Source organism: Martes martes, assembly GCF_963455335.1.
Source record: "Martes martes genome assembly, chromosome: 3".
In the NCBI taxonomy this organism is placed as follows: domain Eukaryota; kingdom Metazoa; phylum Chordata; class Mammalia; order Carnivora; family Mustelidae; genus Martes; species Martes martes.
Window position 1 is genome coordinate 807,101 of NC_137890.1, and position 19,484 is coordinate 826,584.

General features: G+C 64.4%; 2 protein-coding genes across 8 annotated transcripts in view; both read right to left on the reverse strand.

Moving 5' to 3' along the window:
• Positions 1–1,219: 1,219 nt before the first annotated feature.
• Positions 1,220–14,427, reverse strand: F7 (coagulation factor VII). The gene is made up of 8 exons (XM_080799030.1): positions 14,311–14,427; positions 11,829–11,989; positions 6,881–6,905; positions 6,690–6,803; positions 5,028–5,168; positions 4,215–4,324; positions 2,338–2,461; positions 1,220–1,865 (listed from the first exon to the last, which is right to left on the reverse strand). Exons 1-8 carry the CDS (start codon positions 14,378–14,380, stop codon positions 1,270–1,272), a joined length of 1,341 nt encoding a protein of 446 aa, XP_080655156.1. The 5' UTR covers positions 14,381–14,427; the 3' UTR covers positions 1,220–1,269.
• A 2,509-nt stretch (positions 14,428–16,936) lies between these two features.
• The window catches only part of MCF2L (MCF.2 cell line derived transforming sequence like), a 76,201-nt gene continuing 73,653 nt past the window's right edge, over positions 16,937–19,484 (reverse strand). For 3 of the 7 annotated variants that reach the window (XM_080799021.1, XM_080799020.1, XM_080799018.1), the window contains 3 exons: positions 18,895–19,007; positions 18,690–18,793; positions 16,937–18,428 (listed from right to left, as the gene is read on the reverse strand). In XM_080799021.1, coding sequence (XP_080655147.1) covers positions 18,421–18,428; positions 18,690–18,793; positions 18,895–19,007 — 225 coding nt within the window. In that variant the 3' untranslated portion in view covers positions 16,937–18,420. Of the gene's footprint in view, positions 18,579–18,689; positions 18,794–18,894; positions 19,008–19,484 lie in introns of all 7 variants that reach the window. The other 4 variants (XM_080799019.1, XM_080799017.1, XM_080799016.1 and 1 more) reach the window with 2 other exon arrangements.

Below are 19,484 nucleotides of genomic sequence, written 5' to 3' on the forward strand. Positions count from 1 at the left end.
GTCGGAGGACGCCCGAGGCTCGCAGACGGGCCTCCCCAGCGTGACGCGACGGAGCCCTCCCAGGAGCCTCCTTTCACGTGCTCAGGACCTGTCCTGGTGACCAGAGTCAGGGCTCCCATCCGCAGACTGGGAGCCACAGCTCTGAGCGGGAAAGCGGCTTGGCCAAGCGCCAGGGGCAGAGCTGGTCTGGGACATCGTGGCACATGCCCACCCCCCCAAGGCCCGGCCACGTCTGCCTCTGGGGACAGAGGACGGTCTCTGTCCTCACGGCTCTGTGCTGCCATTCTGAGTGGCCGAGGACACCATGTAAGGAAGGCGCGTGTCCCGGTAACACCCTGACAGACCAGGTGACAGACCCAGTGGCTGGAGCGTGTGGCCCCTGGTCCTCCCTGCACGGAACACGGCTTGACCGCTCAGCCCCGCAGGTTCTGGTGCCTGATGGTACCGCTGCTGAGCACCGGTGGCGCTCCAGGGACCGTCCCCCCAAGTGTGTCCCAAGAGGGGGCTGGCGCCCGCGGGCTATGCTCTTCCCCCCGGCGCGTTCGGGGGACCCCGCTGCTGCGTCAGCTGCCCCCACGGACGGCTTGTTTCTCAGTCCACAGCCCGTGTGACTTGAGGCTGAGCAGGCCCCACCCTGAACGGCTGATAAAACGTCACTGGGTCCTTCCCCCGATCGGGCTCGTGGGATGGGACCTAGGAACCTGGTGTTCCCTGGGCCTCTCTTGGAGGACCGTCATCGGCCTTGTTGGGAGGAGCACACCCAGCCCTGTGGGGTTTGGGGAACCCTCAGGGCTCCTGGATTCGAACACCAGCCTCCATGGAGGAAGGCTCGTCGCCGGGGCGCTGTGAGCCTGAGAGCAAGACCGGCTCCGGGACAAGCGCCAGGGTCTCAGCGGGGTGAGCCTGGGCACACCATGGAGGGCGGGCAGCCCCAACGTGCGCACAGGGCTGCGCCGTTACCATCATATGGCAGAAGCTGTGTGTACAGAAAGATCCGGAAGGCTAGCCACCGAAGTGAACATGCTTCCAGAACATGACACAGAGCGAACACGTCATCTGAGAGAGAAAGGCCCGGATGGTAAACGGCGGTCCCCGGGCAGCAACCCACACTGACGTGTGCACCGCAAGGGCCGCCAGGCGCGCGTGGCCCTCCAGAAGCAGCGAAGCAGTCCCCTGCCGTCTCCCCCCGCCCCAGGAAGTGCAGGGGTGTTTCTGGATCTGAGGGAGAGGCAGGCAACAGCTTTATTCCCGCGGGGCGCTGGGCCGGGGCTAGGGCAGCGGGGCCCGGAGAAGGCCTTCAAGGGTTGTGCTGGTGTTCATGAGCCTGCGCAGCCACTCGATGTACCGGGAGACCCTGGTGTACACCCCGAAGTGGCCTTCGGCTGCACAGCCCTCCCCCCAGCTGACAATGCCCGTCAGGTACCAGGTGCCCTGGAACTTGGTGGCGTGCGGGCCCCCGCTGTCCCCCTGGCAGGCGTCCTTGCTCCCGTCCAGGTAGCCGGCGCAGAACATGTTCTCGGTGACGGCGGGCGAGCCCTCCCACTGGCGTGACTGCTCCTGGCAGTCCTGGGTCATCACGCGGGGCACGTCGATGGCCATGAGCTGGACGGCTGTGGCGCCCCTGTGCAGCAGCTGGCCCCAGCCACTGACGGTCGAGAAGCGGATGGAGGCCAGCGTCCTCTCGGAGAAGGTCTTCTCGGGCAGACACAGGGGCACCACGTGGTCTGTGAAGGTCACGGGCCTGTTCAGCTGCAGCAGAGCAATGTCGTGGTTCGTCTTGCCGGGGACGTACTTGTCGGGGATGAAGACCCGGGTCACGCGCCGCTCCTGCTCCTCGCCCTCCTGCTCACGGAGGTCGTGCTCCCCTGCGGGGGGACCAGCTGCGCTCACGCCCTGCCCTGCGTCCAGCCCTGGCCAGCAGGAGCGGCTCCCCCCGGCGGCCACCCGCAGGCTCTGCGCGGGGTGTGCACGGGTGATTCTGGGCTGCTGAGGGCGCAGGAGGCGGGGCTGCGGGGCCGGGCCGCTGCCGGTGGGTGAGGAGGGGCGCCTGATGGCCTCAGTCTTTCCCAGACCCTCCTCAGTGTCCTATAGCCCACCAGGCGGAGGGCGCATGCTGTGGCCCACGTGACCCTGGGGGCTCTTGGCCCAAATGAGATGGGACTCGACCACGACGTCTGGGACTTGACATGGGTGGGACAGAGGCTGGGGCACCGTGGCCACGGTGGGACCCAGGGCCCTGCAGTCTGCCCAGACACGCCGGTCTGGTTGTGGAAGCCGGTCCCGTTCACACGTCCTTCTCCAGGTGTGTGTGTGTTGGGGGCGGGGCACAGAACCTACCCAAGACCACCGTCAGGTTTCTCCAGTTCTTCCGGGTTTCGAAGCAGTGCGCGGCAGAGACCACCCAGGCAGCGTCGAGCAGGGTTCCCCCGCACAGCAGCGCCCCGTTCACCGTCAGGATAGCCTGGACGGGCACCACACAGAGGTCACGTCCCCGTCATGCTTCCCTGGGGACCCGCCTGCCAAGCAAGCGGCAGCCACAGAGAGCTTGTGGACACCTCAGGAGAGCCTGACCACGGGACGCGGCCGTTAGTGTCCCAGCCTGCCCAGTATCACCCCCCAAGCTGGACCCGGCACCCTGGTCCACGGAGGCCGGCCCAGGGTCGCGCTCCCGGGCACGCGGGGAGAAAGGCCGCGAGCCAACCAAGCCGGGTTCTCGGCGCCCAGGTAGCTCTCCTAAGTGCTTCCCGTCCTTCCTCCCGAAAGCAAGGAGTGTGCCTGAGCGACGCGCGGACAGACACCTCCCCTGCGCTGGCTTTTCCACGGCGATGGAAGGAGCCGGAGTCTCTGGCCGGCTGCCCTGTGGACGGGGACGAGCTGGAGGGCCAGAGGGAGGCCTGGCTGTGGGCGAGGCAGGTCGCTGCGTGCTGTGGTGAGGCGGCCACCAGGAGGAAAGAGGCTGGACGTGGAGTCAGCGCGTCGGAGGCCTCACGTCCCGAGTGTGGACGGCGGGACCGAGGTGGCCAGGACCTGCCCCCGCCTACCTCGAGCCAGCAGCTGCTGGGTCCCTCAGAGAACCGTCCTCCAGAGCCGGGTGACAACAGTGGCCTGTGGACCGGTGGCACAGCCCTGCCCGCTGAAGGCAGGACGTCAGCACCTGAAGACAGCCGGCCTGGCTGACCGCAGCTCTGTGCCGCCCCCGGGACGGCGGATCCGGGGCGGTTGCTCCAGCGGCGTCTGGGCCTGAATCTCAGGGGGCCTCAGTTTCCCCCGGTCACATGCGTGAGGCGGCCCCTCTCCTGGGGGAGGGGGCGAATGGTGCTGCGGGGTCCCCGGGGGGGGGGCGCGTGCTGGCTTCGGCCCCCAGGACGGCCATCCCTGGGTCTCTCTGACGGAACCACAGAAACCCACCCCCCTCAGCCTGCCCTGCCTCCCAGAGACACCACCGACCCTGGGCACTCTTCGGAACCCGTATGGCCCGTCCGGGTGTGTCCCGCTCGCAGTATCCCTCTGAACACCAAACACGGGGCTCTGCCCCGCTGAGGAGAGGGCCCTGGCCCCACGCAGGCTGCCTTGCCCACCAGTGCGAGGTGGGATGGGGTGGGGGCGGGCCCGCGGGGCCCGAGCTCCTGGGGCTGCAGCAAAGCCGGGCACTGGCTGCTCTGAACCCGCCTTGGCGCCACGGGTGGGCCTGACGAGGTTCCCGTATGTCGAACACTCTGGAACAGTTTATGTCGGTGTCCCCGCATGGAGGGTCCTGGGGACCCCGGGGTCGGACTCGGACACCCGAGTGCGCACATCACGCCCTTGCGAGGTGGGGATTTGGGCCCAGGGAGTCTGGGGGCCGGAGGCTGTGTATCTCCAGCAGGAAGCAGGCCCACAGACGGCCCCAGGCTCCTGACCGCGTGCGCATGCCTGCTGGACGGCAGGGCGCACCTCGAGAATCCCGGCTTCCAAAGGCCGGTGGGGCTGGGGCTTGGGCTGGGTTCAACCCCTGCTTCAGCCCTCTGTCCCGGAGGCCTCGGTTCCCTCGTCTGTGGAGACGAGTGAGGCCAGCAGTCTGGAGGGAGAGGCGGGAGGCCAGAGCTGAGCTGACATCCGGACGGACAGAGGGGAGTGGGTAGGCGTGGGCTTCAGAACGAGGGGCAAGTGCCCTGCCCCAGCAGGGGTCCAGTGGCTGACCGCCCACTGTCCCTTTGGGGGCCTCAGAGCCTTACCTGCCAAGGACACTCCCCTTTGGGGCACACCCTGCCACCCACAATTCGGCCTCGGGGGTGGCTGCCATTTCTCTTCTCCAGAACAGGGATTTTCCCACACGGGTATTCCACTGCAGAAAACAAGTCGTCAGGCGGGGGGTTCATGCCTGATGGTGAGCTGGTCAGGGCTGGGCTCCGAGGGCTGCCCGGGGAAGGGCCACCCGTGCGGGAGCTCCCGCAGGAACGGAGGTCCCTCCCTCTGGAAGCTCAGCTCTGCTCATTCCCCAGGGGGAATGACAGGCCGCCTTCCTGACGGAGGAGGCTGACCGGCCCTCGCGCGGCGGCGCTGCCGTTTGGGGCACGCGCGAAGCTTTCCATCTCCCCAGTAAGGTCCCGGGGCTGGAGGAGGGACGGTTTAGATGCGGTGGCCCAACTTTAGGCTCTAGCCTGGCTGGGGTCCACCTTGCTCTGGACAGACAGGCCTCCGGTGCCCCCGCCGTTGGAACTTAGTTTGAGACCGGTTTGGGCAATTTCCGTTTCCCTAACAGTGCTTGCCTTTCAGGAACACCCGGACTCTGGACCGAGCCATGGTGGAGCTGGCAGCCTCCCGCTACTCCTCCCGCAAACGGGCAGGCGGCCCCGGCCCTCCAGGGAGCTGCGCCCGGGGCTCTGTCCTGCCCAGGGCCGCTGCGGCCGGCTCCCGAGGGGCCGTGGCGTGGGCAGCACGTGGTGGGTACGTCTCTCACCAGACGGCTGTGGCCGTGCAGGAACAGGGGCTGCTCCTCGGGACCGAGCAGAACACAGCCCTGCAGCTGGCCCCCGAGGACCCGTTACCTGTGGGCGCGCAGGACACCCCGTCGTCTTGGAGCATGTACCCCTCGTGGCAGCGGCAGGAGCGCCCGCCCTCGGCATGGTCACTGCAGTACTGCTCACAGCCACCATTCTCGTTCACGCAGACCAGCAGGTCCTTCTTGTCTGAGGACAGAAGGGGACAGACTGAGTGGGACCTCAGCCGGTCGGGGGAAGCCAGCCCTCACTCAGCACGGCCGTGGTGCTTCGCTGCTGCGGCAGAGACAGCCAGCGACCTGCTGGCCCTGCACTTTCATCCAAGGGGTGACCCGGGGCTGGGTGTGGTCCCGCGTCTGAGCAGCTTAGTCAGCCGGCACGGAGGACCGGCCCGTGGGGTCTCTGCGCCCCACCCCCCAGCCCCTGGTGGGACCCGGGGATGGCCCAGGGAAAGCAAAAGTCCCTTGGGGACAGTGAAAGTGTCCACTGAAAAGGGAGACCTGCTGGCAAGAGGCCCGGCAGAGGAGCTGGCTTGACAGCCAGACCCTGCTGCTCCTGTGAGCCGCCCGGGGCGGACCACCGGTGCAGACAGATGGAGATGAGGGACGTCCCTTCTGACTCTGAAGGACAGGGCTACAGCGCGGGCGACACGGTTGGCTCACGGGGCCCGTCCAGGACCCCAGCAGGAAGGCCTGGCCAGGAAGCGAGTTCACACCAGGGCTCCTAAACATCATCGTCCTAGGGGAGTCACACGAGGGCTCCTGAGCCTCGTGGTCCTGAGGGACCTACACTAGGGACCCTGACCCTCATGGTCCAGGGGGACTCACAGCAGGGATCCTGAGCACAAAAGGCCGGGCAGAGACACGGAGGCTTTCTAGCCCCATAACTGGCCTCTGGTTTGCCTAGAGCAGAAGGTGGATGAGGCCCAGGAGAAGAGCTGTGCGTATAAGAACGTATGTTTGTGTGATAAAGGATTAAACTCACCAAAAAGCTCCCCGGAGGGGGCCTCCACACCCCGGCTGGTTAAGTTGGGCATTTTTAATTTAATCTGCCTGATAAGAATGTTGCTTCCCTGGGGGCCTTGGGCCACACTGGATGGTCTAACAGTGTGACTCATGGTGGGGTCTTGGGCCACATGGTGTCCCCTCCACTCTGGAGGGGCTTGAGACTAAGGTCAGCCACGTCTCCAGGACCGAGCCGATACAGTCTCTGGATACAGAGGCTCAGTGTGGTTTCTGGGGTGGTGGTGACATTCCCTAAGTCTCGTCACCTGTTGTTCTTGGAGAACGGAAGGATGTCCATGAGGCCCCCTGGGAGAGGACAGTGGGAGGCTCAGGCCTGTCCCCCTGCTGACTTTATTTTGTACCCTCGCACTGTCATAAGCTGTAATTTTGAGTAGGTCAGCCTAGAGACAGTTCTACGAGCCCTTTCAGCCAATCAGGGATCCTGCGGAACGGCTGACCTTTGCTCCAGTATTCGAAAGGCTCCCGCACTGGGCTCTCTCCCCGAGTGTCTGCCCCTCGCGCGCTGGGAGCGCAAGGGTTGTATGTTCCCCGGAAGTGGACGGGGGCCGCTGGTTTGAGAACCAGCACCTTAGGCCGCTGGTTTGAGAACCAGCACCTTAGATCCGAGACTCTCCCGCTGGCCGGGGACCAGGCCGTGCCCATCAGCCTGCCCGGGGCTCTGTCTGCGAACTGTGGGGCTTCTCACTTGTCTCACAGTTGCGGCCCTGGAAGTTGTCGGGGCAGAAGCAGATGTAGGACTGGAGCTGGTCTTCGCAGGAGCCTCCGTTCCGGCACGGGTTCGACGCGCACTGGTCCCCATCTGTGGAGGGCCTCAGTGTTGGTGTGCTGAGGAGAGGGGCTGGCGGGGGGATCCAAACGGGCTCTTTACTGACTCACCAGTGTAAGAAATCCAGAACTGCTCCTGAGGGAACAAAGAAGCAGCGTGAGACACGTCCACCAGAAGCGAACGTGTACGGCGCCCACAGAACGTACTGGGGGGCTGGGGTGGACCGCGCTGGGCTCTGGAAGCCAGACTTTTCCTTTGGGGACGAGGTGAGTTTTTCCAGGGGGAGAAAATTTTTTCCTAATCCTATGCCCTCCACCCCAGATCGCTAAGGCCACCAGAGGTCACAAGTTTTCCTTTCCCAATTTGGAATTCTGAGTTTCTGTCCCAACTCTGCCACCTCCAAGATGTGAACTCGGGACAGGACATATGTGCTCTCCGAGCCTCCATCTCCTCCTCGGGTGACGAGGGGTGTGACAGGAGGAGAAGGTGGTAATGCACGCAAAGGCGTTCTATGAACGCACACGGCTCCAGTGACACTGATTCATGAGGAATCTTCTGGCCAAGCGAACTGAAGCCCACGGCACGTCTGTAAGAGTAACACGGGATGAGAACTGTGAGTGATGCTTCGAGAAGCCAAGTAGCGCACAAATGCAAAGAGTGACCGTCCTCCGTGTACCTGAAAAGGGTCCTGTTAGCCTCTGCCTCAAACAGCCTCACTTCCTGTTGAGGGAGGTATGTCCTGGGGGTGTGAGGTGTCTCGCATTAGTGTGGGTTTTGTGTCACATTAGCATGAGGTAAACGTCCTGTGAGTATGAGTGTGAAGTATCCTGTGTGCAGTGTGTGTCCTGTGTGACGTGAGGTGAGTGTTCCGTGAGTGTGAGGTGAGTGTCCCGTGTGAGGTGTGTCTTGAGAGTGTGAGGTGAGTGTCCCGTGAGCGTGAGGTCCCACGAGCGTGAGGTGAGTGTCCCGTGAGCGTGAGGTGAGTGTCCCGTGAGTGTAAGGTGAGTGTCCCGTGTGAGGTGTGTCTTGTGAGCGTGAGGTGAGTGTCCCGTGAGCGTGAGGTCCCACGAGCGTGAGTGTCCCGTGAGCGTGAAGTCCCACGAGTGTGAGGTGAGTGTCCCGTGAGCGTGAGTGTCCCGTGAGTGTGAGGCGAGTGTCCCGTGAGCGTGAGGTCCCACGAGTGTGAAGTGAGTGTCCCGTGAGCGTGAGGTGAGTGTCCCGTGAGCGTGAGGCGAGTGTCCCGTGAGCGTGAGGTGAGTGTCCCGTGAGCGTGAGGTCCCACGAGTGTGAGGTGAGTGTCCCGTGTGAGGCGAGTGTCCCGTGAGCGTGAGGTGAGTGTCCCGTGAGTGTGAGGTCCCACGAGAGTGAGGCGAGTGTCCTGTGAGCGTGAGGTGAGTGTCCCGTGAGTGTGAGGCGAGTGTCCCGTGAGCGTGAGGTGAGTGTCCCGTGAGCGTGAGGTCCCACGAGTGTGAGGTGAGTGTCCCGTGTGAGGCGAGTGTCCCGTGAGCGTGAGGTGAGTGTCCCGTGAGTGTGAGGTCCCACGAGCGTGAGGCGAGTGTCCCGTGAGCGTGAGGTGAGTGTCCCGTGAGCGTGAGGTCCCGTGAGCGTGAGGTGAGTGTCCCGTGAGCGTGAGGTCCCGTGAGCGTGAGGTGAGTGTCCCGTGAGCGTGAGGTGAGTGTCCCGTGTGAAGTGTGTCTTGTGAGCGTGAGGTTAGTGTCCCGTGAGCGTGAGGCGAGTGTCCCATGAGTGTGAGGTGAGTGTCCCGTGAGCGTGAGGTGAGTGTCCCGTGAGTGTGAGGTGAGTGTCCCGTGTGAGGTGTGTCTTGTGAGCGTGAGGTGAGTGTCCCATGAGTGTGAGGTCCCACGAGTGTGAGGTGAGTGTCCCGTGAGCGTGAGGTGAGTGTCCCATGAGCGTGAGGTCCCGTGAGCGTGAGGTGAGTGTCCCGTGTGAGGTGTGTCTTGTGAGCGTGAGGTGAGTGTCCCGTGAGTGTGAAGTCCCACGAGTGTGAGGCGAGTGTCCTGTGAGCGTGAGGTGTCCCGTGAGTGTGAGGTCCCACGAGTGTGAGGCGAGTGTCCCGTGAGCGTGAGGTCCCGTGAGCGTGAGGTGAGTGTCCCGTGAGTGTGAGGTGAGTGTCCCGTGTGAGGTGTGTCTTGTGAGCGTGAGGTGAGTGTCCCGTGAGTGTGAGGTCCCACGAGTGTGAGGCGAGTGTCCCGTGAGCGTGAGGTGAGTGTCCCGTGAGTGTGAGGTGAGTGTCCCGTGTGAGGTGTGTCTTGTGAGCGTGAGGTGAGTGTCCCGTGAGTGTGAGGTCCCACAAGTGTGAGGCGAGTGTCCCGTGAGCGTGAGGTGAGTGTCCCGTGAGTGTGAGGTGAGTGTCCCGTGTGAGGTGTGTCTTGTGAGCGTGAGGTGAGTGTCCCGTGAGTGTGAGGTCCCACGAGTGTGAAGTGAGTGTCCCGTGAGCGTGAGGCGAGTGTCCCGTGAGCGTGAGGTCCCACGAGTGTGAGGCGAGTGTCCCGTGTGAGGTGAGTGTCCCGTGAGTGTGAGGTGAGTGTCCCGTGTGAGGTGTGTCTTGTGAGCATGAGGCGAGTGTCCCGTGAGCGTGAGGTGAGTGTCCCGTGAGCGTGAGGTCCCGTGAGCGTGAGGTGAGTGTCCCGTGAGCGTGAGGTGAGTGTCCCGTGAGCATGAGGTCCCGTGAGCGTGAGGTGAGTGTCCCGTGAGCGTGAGGTCCCGTGAGCGTGAGGTGAGTGTCCCGTGAGTGTGAGGTGAGTGTCCCGTGTGAGGTGTGTCTTGTGAGCGTGAGGTGAGTGTCCCGTGAGTGTGAGGTCCCACGAGTGTGAGGCGAGTGTCCCGTGAACGTGAGGTGAGTGTCCCGTGAGCGTGAGGTGAGTGTCCCGTGTGAGGTGTGTCTTGTGAGCGTGAGGTGAGTGTCCCGTGAGTGTGAGGTCCCACGAGTGTGAAGTGAGTGTCCCGTGAGCGTGAGGTGAGTGTCCCGTGAGTGTGAGGTGAGTGTCCCGTGTGAGGTGTGTCTTGTGAGCGTGAGGTGAGTGTCCCGTGAGTGTGAAGTCCCACGAGTGTGAGGCGAGTGTCCTGTGAGCGTGAGGTCCCGTGAGCGTGAGGTGAGTGTCCCGTGAGTGTGAGGTGAGTGTCCCATGTGAGGTGTGTCTTGTGAGCGTGAGGTGAGTGTCCCGTGAGTGTGAGGTCCCACGAGTGTGAGGCGAGTGTCCCGTGAGCGTGAGGTGAGTGTCCCGTGAGCGTGAGGTGAGTGTCCCGTGTGAGGTGAGTGTCCCGTGAGTGTGAGGTGAGTGTCCCGTGTGAGGTGTGTCTTGTGAGCATGAGGCGAGTGTCCCGTGAGCGTGAGGTGAGTGTCCCGTGAGCGTGAGGTCCCGTGAGCGTGAGGTGAGTGTCCCGTGAGCGTGAGGTCCCGTGAGCGTGAGGTGAGTGTCCCGTGAGTGTGAGGTGAGTGTCCCGTGTGAGGTGTGTCTTGTGAGCGTGAGGTGAGTGTCCCGTGAGTGTGACGCGAGTGTCCCGTGAGCGTGAGGTGAGTGTCCCGTGTGAGGTGTGTCTTGTGAGCGTGAGGTGAGTGTCCCGTGAGTGTGAGGTGAGTGTCCCGTGTGAGGTGTGTCTTGTGAGCGTGAGGTGAGTGTCCCGTGAGTGTGAGGTCCCACGAGTGTGAGGTGAGTGTCCCGTGTGAGGTGTGTCTTGTGAGCGTGAGGTGAGTGTCCCGTGAGTGTGAGGTCCCACGAGTGTGAAGTGAGTGTCCCGTGAGCGTGAGGTGAGTGTCCCGTGAGTGTGAGGTGAGTGTCCCGTGTGAGGTGTGTCTTGTGAGCGTGAGGTGAGTGTCCCGTGAGTGTGAAGTCCCACGAGTGTGAGGCGAGTGTCCTGTGAGCGTGAGGTCCCGTGAGCGTGAGGTGAGTGTCCCGTGAGTGTGAGGTCCCACGAGTGTGAGGCGAGTGTCCCGTGAGCGTGAGGTGAGTGTCCCGTGTGAGGTGTGTCTTGTGAGCGTGAGGTCCCATGAGTGTGAAGTGAGTGTCCCGTGAGCGTGAGGTGAGTGTCCCGTGAGCGTGAGGTGAGTGTCCCGTGAGTGTGAGGTCCCACGAGTGTGAGGTGAGTGTCCCGTGTGAGGTGTGTCTTGTGAGCGTGAGGTGAGTGTCCCGTGAGTGTGAGGTCCCACGAGTGTGAAGTGAGTGTCCCGTGAGCGTGAGGTGAGTGTCCCGTGAGTGTGAGGTGAGTGTCCCGTGTGAGGTGTGTCTTGTGAGCGTGAGGTGAGTGTCCTGTGAGTGTGAAGTCCCACGAGTGTGAGGCGAGTGTCCTGTGAGCGTGAGGTCCCGTGAGCGTGAGGTGAGTGTCCCGTGAGTGTGAGGTGAGTGTCCCGTGTGAGGTGTGTCTTGTGAGCGTGAGGTGAGTGTCCCGTGAGTGTGAGGTCCCACGAGTGTGAAGTGAGTGTCCCGTGAGCGTGAGGTGAGTGTCCCGTGAGCGTGAGGTGAGTGTCCCGTGTGAGGTGTGTCTTGTGAGCGTGAGGTCCCACGAGTGTGAAGTGAGTGTCCCGTGAGCGTGAGGTCCCACGAGTGTGAGGCGAGTGTCCCGTGTGAGGCGAGTGTCCCGCGAGGGAAGTGTGGTTTCGTCTCCTCACAGTCTGAGGGGCTGAAGGAGCGGGAACGGGTGTGTGTGGTACCCCCCGGCAGCCATCACCTCTCAGAAAGCGAGAGGAGCCGCGAGCTCACCCCGCGCCGGGGTCGCGCGTGTGGAGGCCGCGGAGGCTCCGGGAGTGTCTCCTCACAGCCTTTCCCCGAGGAGGCGGCCGCGGGCCCGGAGAGGCCGGCGGGGGTGGGGGGAGGCGCCTCCCGAAGCGCGGACAGTCGGGGGGTCGCGGACGCCCCCGGGAAGCGGGGGACCCACGGAGCGTGCCTGCCGCCCTGGGTTGTGTGACGCGGCGGCGGCGGGGCCGTGCGGCAGGGAGGGGGACGCCTCTGGGGGCGCCGGGCGGGGCCGGCCGGGCGACGGCGTCCCTCCGGGCGCAGGTGCGGGCCGCGGGGGGGGGGGCGCCCCCTGCAGGGCACTCACGGCGCGCCGCGGGTCCTGGAAGATCTCCCGGGCCTCCTCCAGCGAGCAGCGCTCCTCGCGGCACTCCCTCTCCAGCGAGCCGGGCCTCAGCTCCTCCAGGAACGCGTTGGCGCGCCTCGGCCTGTGCAGGACGCCGTGGGCCTCCCTCTGCGTGAGGAACACTGACCCGCGGGGCCGTGAGCCCGGGAGCCGCCGCGCGGCGCGCCCCCGAGTCCGGCTGCCCGGGCACGAGCGTCGGGCGCCGCGCACCCCGCTCCCCGCTCCAGCGGCGGCCGCTCCCCGCGCTCGCCCCCGGCCCCGCGCTCGCCCCCGGCCCCGCGCTCGCTCCCGCCGCGCTCGCTCCCGCCGCGCTCGCTCCCGCCGCGCTCGCTCCCGCCGCGCTCGCTCCCGCGTCGGCCCGCCGCGCCGCGCCCGGGAGACCAGGTGGGCGGCGAGAGCGCGGACTCGCGGACGCACGTGCGGCGGGAACGTGCCGAGGCGCCGCCGGCTGCGGGGCGGGAAGTCGCCGTCGGCTTCCACAGGGCGGGGCGCGGCGGCGCGGGGAGCCCGTGGGTGGCGGCTGGCGGGTGCGGGGGCGCATGCGGGGCCCTGCGGGACCGAGGCGGGCGGGCGCGTCCGGGCGGGGGCGGCCCGCGGGGGCTGCGGCCGCGGCGACGCGCGTCCCCGGAGAGCCCCTCCGCCCGCGCCCCCGGCCGCCGGCCACAGCCGCCCCCTCCGGAGGGCCCGTCCCTCGCCTTCCGCGGAGGGGCCGCGCGCAGGGCCGCGGCCGCCGGGAGCAGGGGCCGCCCGGGACGCCTCTCGGAGCGGCGCGGGCGGCTCGAGGCCTTTCTCGGCGGCGGGAGGCCTCCTGACCCCGGTGGCCCGACGCCGGCCGCCGCGCCTCGTGCCTGCTCTTTCCTGCCGGCCCTTCGCGGGCGGCCTTCCCGCTCCGAGGACGCTCCCAGCCCGCGCCCCCCGCTTCGCCCCCCCCCCCAGCCGCCGGACGCTGCGCGTGTCCCCGAGCCCCGGTCTCTAGGGCCACCTCCTTGCCAGCTAAGGGACCCGCGGGCACAGCCGCCCGTGGGCCTGGCGCCCAGCCCTGCCCCGCCGGCCTGCGCTTCCCGTCCCCGCGCGTCTCGGGAAAGTCTCCGCAGATCCCGAGAGCCCGGGACCGCCTGCCCCGTCGTGCGCCTGGGACCCTCGCTCGAGAACTGGTGTGGCCGCGGGCCCCTCGCCGGGCCCTGACCTGCTGCCTCCTTCCAGCCTCTTGCAGGGACCCCGGTAGCTGCTTGCGGGTAGCTGTCCCCCGTTTTGCTTACGGGGACCAGGGCGGGTGGGGCTCAGGGCTCACGAAGGCCACTGCGGTGGGGAATGGGGCCGTCTGAGCACCGGTTTGGATCTGAGATGTCCTCAGGACGCCCAGGTGGACACGCAGACTGCGTCATCCTAAGAGAGGGCCCGGTGACGGAGATGAGGACACTGACGTTGGTGACAACCCTACGGACACCGAGGCCGAGGCTGGGAAACCCCCTGGGACCCCCTGGGGCACGCCTGCACCCCTGGGGGTGGGCTGTGCGGGAGCAAAGCCGGGACTGAGCGGCAGGAGCAAGTGGGAAACAGTCCCAGAGGGGAGGTGAGTGCGGCCTGGAGACCCGCAGACTCGGCTTCTGGGAAGGAAGGGCTGCGTGCGGCTGATCAGGACCCCGGGCAGGTTCACAGGACGGGTCGGGCAGGAGGGGGCGGGGCAGCTCCCAGGCCGCGAGGCTGAGGGGACCACGTCTCTCTTGACAACGACAGCGTTTTGTGCTTGTGTGTTCCTGGGGAGCCTGCCTGGTCTGGAAGGACGGGTTGAGGGAAACTCAAGAACTCGTGGGTGCAGGGGTTCACACCGGCTGGAGGCGCCCAGAGCGGGATCATCTCCCCTCTACCTGCAGAGGACACCAAATGTGCCCCAGACAGGCCTCGGGAACCAGAGGCAAGTCTGATAATTGTGGGGAATCCGTGAAAGCAGGGCAGGGAGGGGGACGGCCCTGGCCAGCGCTGTCTTCTTGCCCCGAGGAAGGATGAAGGCAGCCCTGCCCTCCTTACCGCAGACGTGCTGTCCCTCAGGTGCCTGCAGGAATCGGGCTGGCACTGTCCCACCCGGGCTAGCGGCTGGCATGGGACAGTGGCTGCCTGTGTCACCACCATGGCCACCCTGCTGTCCTGGCAAGTCTCCATGGGACCGCTTATAAAGCACGTCTCTCTGTCTCCGTATTTAGCCCCTTAGTGCCGTGGTGGCGAGAGGGTGTCTGCGGTCACAGCTGTGTCCCCACCCCATCCCTGGCACCAGCCGACCGAAGAGCAGGAGAGCAGAGCGGGAGGGGGCATCCCACCCGGCACCCCTGAGCCAGGCTCCTGGGTGCAGATCCCATGGGAGCCCTGGGAGCAGCAGGGGGACGCAGAGGCCAGAGGCCCGACAGCCCTTCACATGGCTTGCAGGGGACCCTCCACCCTGACATACCTGTGGCCAGGGAGCCCTGCAGGCCCAGGAGAAGGCAGAGGAGGGCCAGCTCGCCCGCCTGGGAAACCATGCTGAGACCTGTGGGGTCACGCGGTCTGTGGACATTCCAGGTGTGGGGGGGGGGCGGGCAAAGTCCTGGCCTCTGAGCTCCGCAGAGGGGTGGGGGAGGGAGGACCGGCCTCCCAAGCGCAGGGGCGGGGCGGCACCAGGTCCCTCCGGCACAGCCGTGTCTGCAAAGAGGGGGGCTCCCGCACGGAGACCGCGGTGTCAGACGTGTGTCGACCACGTGCACCTAAATGCCCTTGGGAGCCCTGAGGCCCCTGGGACTTAGCATGGCAGCCAGACTCAGCACGTAGAAAGCCGCGCCGCGGTAGTAACTCCGGGGAGAGGAGAGAAGATCTGGGGTGTGGATGTCAGTATTCCCGGGGGGGCTGCCACGGACACCGACGCAGGGCCTTTCAGCCGCGGGGCCTCACATCCTGGGTGAGCCACAGAGCCTTGTGGAACAGGAGGAGGGGCTCCCGCCATCCTGGGCCCAGGCCACCAGCTGAGTGACCCTCCGTCCAGGGTTGGCAGAAGGGGTGGGCTTTCTTGGGATGTCAGGCTTCCCGTGCCGACCTGGACTGTCCTGGGCCCCCGGCACTGTCGGGTACCGCAAGACTGACACAGGCATCCGGCCTCCAGCGGTGTGGCCTCCATCCTCTGCAAAACGGCAGAGGCCGGGCGCCAGCTGGGCTCATCTCTGGGCGGGAGCCCCACGGCCCTGTTCTTTACCACAGGGCCCCAGCTCGGACCCCTGAGGGGAAGCACTGGCTACCAGGGGAGGACAGGTTCTGTGGCTCACTTCTAGAATTTCTGGTTGTTACTTTCAGCAGTTGCTTGGGAATTTGTTCTTGGTGGGGGAGGGACCTGGCCCTTTCGGCAGGCACCGGAGTGGGGCCTTCTTGGGGGCGGGGTCCCCAGGGTGCCCCAGACGCAGCAGCTACTCTCAAATTAGACTCCTGGGTGTCCGGGCCCCATTTCCACCCAGCACAAGAACTGGTTCATTCCTAAGTCTGCGTTACCAAATTGGGCTGCTGTGTCCTCTGGGAGGTGGAGGGGCTATGGGTCCTGGGCTGGTCCATGAACAGCAGCTGTGACCCGGGCCCAGGCCGAGGTGGGTGGAGCGCCCCAGGTACGCTCCCTCGGGCCCAGGAGCTGCCTGCCATAGACCAAGCTAGGGCCTTCCCGGACTCCTGGGGGCCTGGCTGGGAGCCACTGGGACTCCCACACTGGGAATCTATCCTCTGCCAGCTCTGGAGGCCACAGGTCCTAGAGCAAGGGGTCTGTGGCAGGGCCTGGCTCTCTGGAGGCTCAGCGGGGGACCTGCCCCTTCCAGCCGGGGGCTCTGGGGAGTCGCACTCCAGCCCCGGCCTCGGTCGGCACAGGGCCTCCCAGTTGTGCGTCTGCCCCCCTCTCCTTACAGAGATACCGTCCATCGTTGGGTTGGGGCCTGCTTGGGGTCACCCATCTAGCCAGTTACAGCCGAGACGGTTCTGTTTGTGAGAGAGGCTGCGTTCCGGCCTGCCGGGCGGATGCAAACACAGGGAGCACTCTCAGTCCGGTGTCCGTGTCCCTCGAGCTGCTCGGGGTCTGGGGCTGTTCTCAGAGCAGCGTGAGCAGCGTCTGGCTGTGGACTCGGGCCGACCAGCCGGGAGGGGCAGCAAAGGGACGCTCCTTCTCCGACTGCCCAAAGCCGTGGGGAACAGGTGTTCACGGACAGCACCTGCCAGGCAACAGATGTCAGCGTGGATTTGGGACACACACTGGAGCCCTCAAGCCCGCGGCTGGTGTGGGTCCTCGGGGGAGGTCGGGACAGCACAGGGCAGCGGGGTGTGGCCTTCGGTCCGTGAAAGACAGTCAAGTGCAGGCAAACAGCCGTCCTACCCCTAGCCTGCGTGGCGAGCGGAGGCGGAACGGGGCAGCTAGCTGGAGAAGGGCGGTCTGCGCAGCCCTGGGTGCTGTCTGGCGCCAGAGGGATGGGCTCAGGGAGCAGGACCCCGCCTGCACCCTTCGCTCATGGCCACACGGTCCACTGAGTGAGGCCGGCCCATAACAGCACAGGGTTGGGTCTTAGCCTGGCGCCTGGCCCGTGGGTCTGAGGAGGGCTCCTGGGAGGGGTCAGTGCTTGCAACATCTCTGCTCTGGTCTCTACTCCCAACCCTTGAGTGATCTGGTTGTACCGTGTCTCTTAGCAATTATCAGTTGCATCTGATTTGATCCCCTCCGAACAGGTCGGCGTGGCAAGATTCTGGTGTGTGGGTGAGCGCAGTGTGGACTGGCCTCCGCGTTCCTTGCTGTGGATCATGCTTCCCTTCCCCCCACCCTAGCCGGACCCTGCCTGGCTCAGAAGTCACCACTTGGACTCTCGTTCCAAAATGATTTCCCATTTCCTCTGTTACCTTTACGTGGTCAATACAATATGCACGTTATTTCCATCATTTCCTGACAAAATGCAGCGTGTGGGTCACCATCTGGGTCATGCTCATGGCCGGCCACGTTTCCCGTGGGAGCTCGCGGTACCGTGGACCAGCATGAGCACAATGCGCATGCGGGGCGGGCGGAATTCTGTGCTTTTACAAAGGCAGACAGCGAGAGGGGCTGATATTTATTCAAACTCCATCCATACAATAAAGAACTCTGATTTTTAAATTTCATTTACATCAGCAGAAAAAAAAAAGACCTGGAACAAAACAAGAAGCAGTGACGGGAACAGGAGGTTTTAAAGTGCCTTAACGAAGAAAGGACCCCAGTGTGGTGATGCCACCGAGGTGGCCGGGGGGGGGGGGGGATTGGGGGCTGCTCCGGCTGAGCAGCCCACGGAGGAAACCGTCAGACACGGCCCGTCCCACGCCTGGATGCCGAGGAAGGCCGCAGAGACACACGGAGGTCGGCCAGCAGGGGCCTCGCGGGCAGTGGTCGTGGGGCTCAGGGAGGGTTGTGAGGGACAGTTTCCAGCGCGCCCCTGACACGGGACCCCTATGTACACACCCACACATGCACACATAGAAAACTATCTGCCCCCAGCAGATACAGACCGCGTTTCCAAAGAACAGAATTTGTCTCTGAAACAAAAAGGTAAACCAGAAGCGTTTTCTTTCGGGTCCTGCCTCGGTTTCAGTAACGGACTCCTTGTGTTTCCGAGTTCGGGGGGTTGACCGAGCGCGGGAGGTGGCCGCGGAGGCGGGCAGAGGCTCGCGGTTTCCCCGAGGCCCGTGTGGGGACTGCTTCACACAGTACCCAGCAAAACCACACTTCACTGATTCTTTAAAAACAATAAAAAATCCCAATTCTGTGAAGCTAGTTAAAAAAATCAAGTTCCCCATTTTTTTTGGTAGAAAAGAAGCTAAATATTTTAACTTAGAGTTTAAATTTTCTTTTGAAAATTAACTTACACAGATAAGGGAGTCTCCATGGTTTCTACTGCTGTTTGTAGAAACACTGCTGGATTTCACCAGGGGCCTGTTCCCAGGTGGGTTTGGGGGGGCTCCGGTCCCCATGAGAGCCCCAGATCTCCCAGCAGTACAAACAACGTGCTGTCCTGTAAACCCCGGTAACAGAAAATACTTTTATATCAAATACAGTATCAAATTGTCATTTCATGTAAACACAGTGATTCTTGGTAAAGATTAGCGGCCAGAGTACCACAAAAAATGGCCATGGAATTAATCCCTGTTTTAAAAAAAACTTGTAAAAGACAAAACAGTCCCCCCACCAAGCTGCTGGGTCAGTGGACTCGTCTCTCCCACAACACGCTTGCTCCTGCAGGAGGCACCGGACCAGCAACGCCGGGACCACGCCGCGCGGCCAGGACCGGCTCCTGGCGGTGGCCTGGCGCCCTCCGTCCGTCCTGGTTTTCCCGGAAAGCTCGGTGCACCTTGGTCTTCCCATGCACCCGGCTTCTGCACCCTCTTCGGGGCTGGTCTTGGTGTGGAGGCCGGAGGGCAGACTTCCAGAACCTTCTCTCTGCAGCCCCTGCGTCTGCACCTCGGAGCTCCATGGGCAGCGGGTGGCTCCTCGGTGGGGTCTTGGCAGGGTCCTCATTCCCCAGGGTCTTAGAGCACCGTCCCCTCACCAAACTAAGCAAGCCCAAGCAAAGGAAAACTTAGAGGCTCGCAGGCTGCTGTCCTGCACGGCCCGGCGCTACCCCTGGAGCTCTGAGAGGGGGGCCCCACAGCTCTCGCCGCAGCTGGAGGAGGCACTCAGCAGGGTGGACCCCGCACTGGACTCTGCGGGAAAACCAGGCGAGAACGGCTGCGGCTTTGAACCTGCACACTCCCGCGCACGGCTGCGGAACCCCGCGGGCTCGGGGCGCGGCCCGCACGGGGCAGGGGTCTTACCTGAGCTACTCAGGCACTGAGCTGAGCCCGATGTGCCGAGGAGCGAGGCCAGGCTGCTGGCCGGCACCCAGCTTTCCTTGCTGGAGGTCAGGTTCCTGACATACCTGAGAAGGTGTGGGCTGGTCAGGGCTCCAGCTGTGTGCCCCCAACCTGCCCTGGGGGGTCTTGGGCCTGACCCCTCCCCCGCCCCTCGCAGGCATCTTACCAAAGGCCCTCGTCGCCCTCCTGTACCACCTCCACCACGTCCCCACTTCTCACGGCAAACGCGTCGGGGCTTCCCTTCTCGTCGCCCAGCACGACCGTGTACTTCCCTGGAACCTGGGGTCAGAGGACACAGCAGGTCAAACAGCACAGTCTGTGGCCACCGCACTGAGCAAGGGTACATGGCTGTCTGCCGCACGCGGGGGCCCAGGTGGGCGTCCAGCGCCCAACAACAGGAGAAGGAACACAAGCATTTCAGGAGGGCCCTGCTGTTTGTGGGGCTTCTGATGGAACTGTCACCTTAAATGGGGGAAGAACTGGTTATAGGATACATCAAGTCTCTCACTGCGACCGTGTTAAAAACCCAACTAACCTCCAAAGTGCCCCTGACTCACACCTGGTGGTCCCGCCTCATGGCAGCACCACCTACTCCAGCCAGCCTCAAACACTCCAAAGGCATCCCTCAGCCCCAGGACATTTGCATGTGCCGCTCCCTCTTCCTTGGCTCCCATGTGAATGGCGGCCATGCTCACCTAACATACCCTGTATTTTACCACCTTTTCCTTTGCCTCCCTGTGAGAGTGGACACTTGTG